Source organism: Carassius gibelio, chromosome A4, assembly GCF_023724105.1.
Source record: "Carassius gibelio isolate Cgi1373 ecotype wild population from Czech Republic chromosome A4, carGib1.2-hapl.c, whole genome shotgun sequence".
In the NCBI taxonomy this organism is placed as follows: domain Eukaryota; kingdom Metazoa; phylum Chordata; class Actinopteri; order Cypriniformes; family Cyprinidae; genus Carassius; species Carassius gibelio.
Window position 1 is genome coordinate 6,924,570 of NC_068374.1, and position 8,479 is coordinate 6,933,048.

The following is an 8,479-nucleotide window of genomic DNA, read 5'->3' on the forward strand; positions in this document are numbered from 1 at the left end:
CTTCAGGCAATGGTATAATCATTCAGCGTAAATTACTGTGATAATCGTAATTAATAATCGCAATTACAATTTTATGAGAATAATCAACAATTATGATCTTTGTCATAATCTTGCAGCCCTGCTAGGTAATACTGGTATTTGTTTGTTTGTTTTTGTTTTGTTTTGTTTTTTTTATCGGAGGCTTGTTGATGATAAAAACGTATTTAATGTGCTGTGATTGTTTGTTTAATGATTAATCACTGCAGTGCGATGCAATCAACCTGTTCATTCATTCATTAAATTTATTTATTTATTTATTTATTTATTTATTTATTTATTTATTTATTTATGCATTTAATTGTTTGTTTGGTTGTTTGTTTGATTGTTTATCTATTTATTTATTGTATGTATTAATAAATCAATCAGTGGCGCTGACGTCATCGTAAGGCGCGATCCCAAGGTCCAGTGCGATTTTCCACTTGGTAAGTAGAGCAGTTAATTAATACAGATGGGAACAATCCATATATTTATGGAACAAAAACCGTTTAATTGGGTCAAGACGTTGTGTTTAGAACCTTTAGAGTTGCAAGGTATCAGTTTATGCAGTAAATGACAGCAGTCATTACAAAATATAACTTGCTGCACCACGTGTGCAATAGCCTAAAGTTAGCTGAGTTAGCTAATTAAATTCAAGCTTGTGTATTTTTTCACATACAATCATGCAAGGCAAGGTAATATAGGAGATTGTATGGTTTTTCGTTATTATATGTGATCGGTTACCCATATTAAGTTAGCTCGATCACAACACTTTAGCCATTTATAAATGTTCAGATCAAGTTGCCAGATTTGTGTGTTTTCCAGTAATTGTTCAAAATCCACAATCCAAAATTATAAACACACACATCTACTACAGTATTGTGGCTCATCAAATGGCATGTAATAAAGGAAATTAAGTGCTCTCTAAAGAAGGCTACATTGTAAGGCTACGTGTCTGTCATTTGCCTTAAAGAAATAAAAGGGAACAACAGAAATATCAAAATGCCACCTGTCTAAAGCTATTTTATTCCACCTAGTACAAACTAATATCTAATTGAAAACTGACCAATCTGCCAACACCGATGGAAAAAAAATACTGGTAAAAATGTAAGGAGTTCATTTGTTCTCTATCTCTTTCTTTTTTTATCAGGTCCTTCAAATTCTCCCCTCCTTTATTTTAACCTCCCTCAACACAAACATACACACACACACACACACAAACCAAAGGCACTTTTAAGAGCCACGTCCGTCTTGTTACCCTGCACTTGTCTGTCTGTAGCTCGCTCTCTCTCTCTCTCTCTCTCTCTCTCTCTGTTTATATTTCTATTTGTTGTCTCTGTCCATCTTTTTTGTAAGTCTTTCTGTCTGTTTTTGTTTCTGCCCATCACCATGAGTGATTCAGAACTCCAAGAACAGTTAATGGAGCTGGATAAACTGGTTGATGATCAAGAACTCAATGATGAGCTCCAAAGTCTTGATGACTTGATTGGTGAGCTGCAGGAAGAGAAGGAAGTGGCACCAGTAAAGACACCTGAACCGAGGGTGCGTTGGAGAAAGAGAGACATTGATGGAAACATTGTCTATGCAAGGCCAAGATCAAGCAGGAATCAGTCAAATAAGGGTCAGTATAGTTTTTCATTCAAGATCTATTGAATAACTGCGTTGATTAGGCATTTATGATGTATCAAACAAGGAATATGTCAATCAAACAAGCACTCATTTTATTTTTGACATGAAAATAAATTTGATTACGTACAGTATTTGTGTAAAGCAGTATAAACTAAATGATTGGTCTTGGTAAGGCTGTGTTGAAGCTGTGTTTATTCTGAGTGTGTTGTCAGTGGCCAACCAGCTTGCTTCTACAGCAAGCATTCTTATTTGCTTTCATCTTCTACATGATATATAGATAACTAAGTAACTGTACTGTCCACATTTGTGTTTGAGAAAAAAAAAAATCTGCTAGTCCTTCTCTGTAGCTAAACATTAAACAATGAGCTTTGGTCATTTCAGGCTGGTAATAAGGGAGGTAAAATTGTGCCACACGCCTTGGGACAAGTTGAAAATGTTGTAAATGTTGTTTTTCTTTTTTTTTCTTTTCTTTTCTTTTTTTATCTGGTGCAGCTGATCCCATTCGGAAATCTGATCCTCCCATCAATGCATCTGCCACTAACTGTGAGGTGACCTTTGCTCCAGAGGCTGTTGGTGTGTACTTCATTGTGTAAATAACAAATAACATTTTTAAAATTTTCCGGAATACTGGCCTTTTCACAGTCAAATGCACTTGATGCAGAACACTTTCATGTATATATTAAAGTATTGCTTTTAAATATTCCATACTATTTTAACAGAGTCTTTTCTGCAAGATCTCCAGCACTCACTGAGCAATACCTCAGATGATGAGGCATCATCTCTTGAGACCTCAAGAGGTCCTCTCCTAGCTTCCTCAAACTGGAGCACAAGACAAAGTCTCTTTTCAGAGAGATGGAGGACAGAAAGACCACGTCTGGTGAACACCGCTGCGGCACATGAAAATGTAGCAACACGCATCTGCCAACAGTGTGGGAGCAATCCAGCTGCTGTCCGCTGCAGTGACTGTCGACCACAGCCCTTTTTCTGTGCTCAGTGTGATGTCAGTATGCACACCAGACATGTTCTCCATAACAGAGATGCCATGACGGCTGGATTCTACCAGCCATTGCCTCCAACAACTTTTGTTGTAGATAAGGCTCTTTCCCATTGTGGTAAGTGCTGGTTTGTGAGTGTACAACATACACATAATTCTGAGAGTTGTTAGGCCTCATATGTTTTACTATTTAAATAATGCCCTTTTTTTGTCTCTTGTTGTTTGATATTGAATTTAAGCTTTTTGAGCATCTCTTCTATATTTTTCAGCAATGTACTCCAATACCATTGAACCGTTACAATGTTATATCAGTCTATACAAATTGTCTTAATACTCAATCAATAAAAACGATCTTAATTCAAATGTTTGATCTTTTTCAGTACGGCTTGTACCTGTGGAGATCCCTTACAAAATCTGTGATTGTTCACGAGAGTCACTAAGGGTCAGTCCAGGGAAGACTGTTGCTGTAATCACAATGAATGGTAAGGGTGTGAAGATAAAAATCTGTACATGCTCTACTCCCATAAGTTTGGCACAGGTCTGGATGTAAGATCTGCATGACCTCTAAGTAATGTTTAAAAAGTATACAAAGTAATGTAAAATTGTGTAAGGAATCAAAACCCTGATTAATCACATTATATTTACATTTAAGTGGATGTGTTTTTTCATTTTTCCAGGACGATATGATCTAAGCATGCCTGAGTTGAGTTGTGAGGCATGCCAAGCCACGTGGGCTGCTGGAGTGGGTGATCTAAATCTGAGTGACTACTGGCCTGCAACCCTTCACTTTGCCACTATTTATGCCACAGATGTCTTCTTCTCATTTGAAGAAATGAAGATGGCTGCACCAGGACTGTCCTGCCAAGCATTTTTGAGAATGCTCGATCAGCGAACTGTCCGCTTTGGTCGTGTGAGTATTGAATTTATTTATTCTACAGTATTGTTAATGTCTTTGTATTGTGGGACGAAAATCTTTTAGATGCTAATGTATTTGTTGGTTTCCTTAATTTTAATAGTGTGGCAAGATCTCCAAAGACAGTTTTCAAAAAAGTTTTTTTGAGTGGGAGGCTGTGCGATACGAGGTGGACAAAATCTGTAAGGAAGAGCCCTTCATCTGTCCTGCGTGCAGCCCAGACATGCTGGCAGTTTCAGTCGATGGAAACCGCAAGCATTACCGTTTCAAGAATGCAGCTAGGTATTTAAAATTGTGTATAATGTCACACTGTTGAAACAGTATTAATAAGAAAAATATCGTTTTAATGTGCACCCAGTAAAATTAGATTACAAAGTATCACAAGCTTGTGTACCTGTTATGTATTATTATTATTATTATTTTTCTAGACCTGAAGAAAAGGCCATCTTTGAAGACGTCTTTATAGCTAAGGATGAAGATGTGACAAGATTTGTGGACTACATTCACAAGACATCCAAACATGTAAAAAAAAAAAAAAGCAGACTATTAGAATAAATACAGGGCTACAGTTACCTCCTACTGAAGAGTTTATTTAGGAGATTCTTATTTTTATCAACCGTTTTCCATATTGTAGGTGAGTGGACGAGGTGTTTGTGGAGGGGAGTGGTCAGCAGCCAGAGAGACCTCCCAGAGATCTGCCAGCAAGGTAGACGAGGAGGGATTGGAGCTTGCAGTGTGTCGACACGGAGTGCTCCTCCGTGCTTTAAATATGTACAGGGGTGAAATTTTTGCCTATCCCTTGTACCTGCAAGAAAAGCTGGCCAGTAGGCAAATACATTTTTTTTGTATGGATGTGACTTGCAAATATTGGCCCTACCTCCAAAGAGTTGCAAAAAGCTGTCCAGAGCTCCAGCACCTTCTTAACATGAAGCCCTTCCTTTCAGTGTTCCATGCCAAAGCCCATGATTTTAAATGTGAGGTAGGTGAAGTTTGTGATTACTAAAACTGAACATCTGCAAATACGTCAACACTTTCTCAGCATTATTATTATTATTATTATTATTATTATTCCTAATCAGGTGAAATGGAGTGGGGCATATCAGGATGGGGCTGGTTTAACCCTAGGTGAGGAGGTGGAACAGTGCAATGCTTTCCTGTCTAGGATTGCAGTGACTACAAAACACATGTCCAAAGCAGGTACAATGACCACATACTATACTAGTTACATTATTATATAATAAGTAGGGGAATATGGTAACATGATATTCTCTGTTTGCAGGGCGCACAGACATGCTGACTCTCATGGCCATGCGCTGGAATCAGCAAAAGATCTACACTTTGGCCATCACACTGACCCGCCGATATCAGAAGGTAATAACATCAGTAGAATTGGTTTTAGATGTTCAATAATGTATGTTATTACTGTTTGAAGTTGTGCATTAAACATTTAGTTATTGTTCTTGTACCATCTGTGATTGCTTGTAATTGCAGACCACAAAAGCTCTGCAAAACCAGTTGCTAAACCTAGAGTCTTTAAAAGTTGAACTGGCAGTGACAGAGAGCCAGTTGGAAGACTGGCTCAACGAAGTAAAGGAGTGGGCAGATAGTGAGTAAATGACTTATGTATATACATATGTATGTGTGTGTATGAATGGTATAATGTTATACTAAAACAAAAATTAGAGCAATGGAAAAACCCTTTAAATAACCTCTAGAGAAAAAAAATGCATCTTTAGCACACAGAATAACATAAGAGGCTTTTGAGTGATCAATTACCACTTTGAACGATTGCATAAGATTGCCACTTTTTAACGATTGTAGCATCTCTAATCGCAATTAGAAAAGTGATTAATTGTTTAGCCCCTATATTTTATATGACAAGCTACGCAATTCAAGCTCATAATCACAGATGCATCGCATGCAATAGTGAATGTGATATTGCATAGCTTGTGAACTACTGCTCTGCGTATTAAATGCTGCTCCATCTGAAAATAGGTGATAGAGATTTATTTCCAATCACAGAACTGGCTTTACTGATGAGATGCGCATGAGTATCGCATGCAATATATCGTGCAGCCCTTATAGCATATATGTGTATATATAATATTGGTAACACATTTAGTCATGAATAATTGTTATTGTAATTTTGTGTAAAAATCACACATTTCTTCTCAGCAGCAGCAACAACAACCACAAATGATGCTGATGCCTTGGCCAGCAGAATTGAGGTACTTGTGGCGAGTATCAAGAGACGTTCTCAGCGTCTCTATAAAGATACAGATGGCAACAAAGGTCGTGCCAGGATCCGCCGCAAAATCAGGGAGGAGAAGGGGACCCTGACATCAATTGTTGAGAAATACAACAGAATGGTTCCAAACACAGAAACTCTGTGCTTGGAAACCATTTTGTCTGGTGAGACAGCTTGGCCATGGCAGCTACCACACAGTGGTATGTTCACTAGTCTTCTGACAATTATACATATTTCAACCACGATGCCTCAAATGTCAATCTGCAACCCCATCTGATTTTAAATATTAAAGAAGGTTGATGTATGACAATTTTTTTTCGTGCATTCCAGACTCTGTTAATTTTAGGACAAAGAGAAAGGCATTCGACATCATGATGTCATTAAGGAGACTTCAGGAGGAGCAGAAGATTCTTGTTGCAGAGATGAACAACCATTGGAGATATCTTTCAACTCGTGCTGATGCCCTCAGAGAACTGTCCTGCTGCTTTGCCAAGGAGACAATAAAAAGTATGTATTTGTAATATATGGCATATTTGTCATATACGGCAAACATAAGCATAGGGTTGCCCCTGACCAAAGATTTTTCTTTAAAATGGACTCACAAAAAACTCAGAAACATTTCCTTGTAGCATAAGTGGCTGTAGCTGTATGAGCTATCGTTACACTTTGCCTAAATCTCTATCCAATTGGTAGCTGAACGTTGTCAATCTTGCTTTTTTGGAGTTGTACTTGAAACTCTTTCAATGGTCCAAATTTAAATTTATTGCCCCACATATGTAAATACTGTGTAATAACTACAGGGTCCAGCCTTGTTATTCATAATATCTGCCTGTGAGTTTTAACATGTCCTGTGGAATATGTGTGTTTGTTGGTTTTTTTTGTTTGTTTGTTTTTTTTTTTGTTTTTTGCAACGTATAACCACTCCAAATTAGACCAACTATGACTTTTCTAACAGACTAACATTTTAGGTTACTTTTAGGTGGCAGCCCAAATAAGCATACACAACAATGATGAGTGTTTAATTAAAGTTTATAAGGGAGGCTTAATGGTTTTTTGTTGTTGTTGTTTTTCCATTCTTTTAAGATTCGCAATGTGGCCTAACTGAAGAGGGTTTGAAAGGTCTGCAGTGCATCATCCACAGAAAGCAGCGTAAAATCAGAGATATGAGGGTGCAAGCAAGAGACTGTTACCTGCAAGTTTTGACTGGAGCAGAGAACACCAACTTCTTTAACCAACTGTCAGCTGATGACTACAACAGTGACTTCGACATTTCTGATGACGAACTGTAATCCAGAAGACGATGTTTTTTTTTGTTTGTTTTTTTTTGATGGTGACCTTGACCTTAACCCTGAATCTAAAGCATGTAATAAAATCTGCTGTTGATCACCTTATAAATATACCCAAAGTGTACTGTCTGTTTTTTTCCACGTTACATAGAAATTATTTTATGCATGCCTCTACAACCAGTCAGTGGTGAAAATGAAGTGCATTATTGTAAGGCTAAGTACAGTACTGTACTAAATTATAGATTTGAGGTACTTTCTCATCATGCTACTGTGTAGTTGGGCTAGGCTATAGTTCACAGAAACTTTATTTTGTTATAAATAAAACTACTCTTTTTGTGCTTACAATGTAAGTACAGCCCAACTTAGAAACCAAACATTCAGTTGAGTAATGGAGAAAATAATTAGCAGACCAACCTTTATTAAAAATATAATTTGATAATGTTGTCTACAACGGGTTTTTAATCTTTTAGGTGTTGCGGAGCTCCAAATATGATCATCATTGTTTGAAGGACCCCCATTCTTGTAAATGTAAAATATATTTATATGGTTTCTTCTATAAATACCCAATTTACCATGAAGAACGCATATTATAAGCAAAGCAAAAAAATTAATTGGAAAATTAGTTTCTATTAAACTACATTATTATTCTTTGTTTAAAGTATTACATGTATTTAAAGAACTGTATGTATCTTTTTAATCAAAATTCTGAAATTGTAAAATATTTTGTATTTCTTTGTTTTCATTTTTTTAAATTGATTTAATATATGAATAATTTATTTTTAAATTCTTAATCATATTTTTGTGGTAATTATTTTAGAATTATTACAATTATAAAGAATATAATAATAACAATAATACTAATTATAATACCATTTTCACATATAATTTTTTTAAAATTATTATTCTCCAAACCTTTCCAATGACCCCTTAATACTTGTTACTTCCAAACAATTGAAACCTGGTTAGAGACATGGAATAAGCTCATTATAATAGGGACACAGAAAAGCATGACTGGACCGAACACTTGACTTGTGTTAGTCAAGTGTTCGGTTTTTTGTGTGTGTATGTGTTCTGTTTTTGCTCTCTCCCTTCCTCTCTTTCAAATGCTGATGACTAACAGATCGAGTTCAGTTAGCTGATGATTCTGCTGACGATGGCACTGTCCTGATTGGTTCATTAGAGAAAATGTTTGGAGTTAAAAGGCAGAGCTGAGACGTCTGTGCTGTGGAGGCTTGGAGTAGGAGGTCTTTTTGTAGTTGGTCCTTAGCATAGGTGGGTTGTGTTTAGGAGTTAGTATGTTTTTGTTTATGTTGGCCTTGACCCCTCCTGAAGCTCTGTTTGCTTCCTTGTGTTCAGTAAATTTAATTATGATTTGCATGGATTATGGTTTTGTG

At 36.6% G+C, this 8,479-nt stretch overlaps 1 protein-coding gene across 1 annotated transcript; it reads left to right on the top strand.

Moving 5' to 3' along the window:
• The first annotated feature begins 668 nt into the window (after positions 1-668).
• LOC127981408 (uncharacterized) lies at positions 669-7,576 on the top strand. Its single transcript, XM_052585498.1, has 14 exons — positions 669-1,636; positions 2,137-2,217; positions 2,364-2,756; positions 3,019-3,120; positions 3,316-3,548; positions 3,655-3,833; positions 3,980-4,073; positions 4,186-4,530; positions 4,631-4,748; positions 4,831-4,922; positions 5,043-5,157; positions 5,727-5,999; positions 6,130-6,306; positions 6,883-7,576. Exons 1-14 carry the CDS (start codon positions 1,405-1,407, stop codon positions 7,086-7,088), a joined length of 2,640 nt encoding a protein of 879 aa, XP_052441458.1. The 5' UTR covers positions 669-1,404; the 3' UTR covers positions 7,089-7,576.
• The last annotated feature ends 903 nt before the right edge of the window (positions 7,577-8,479 follow it).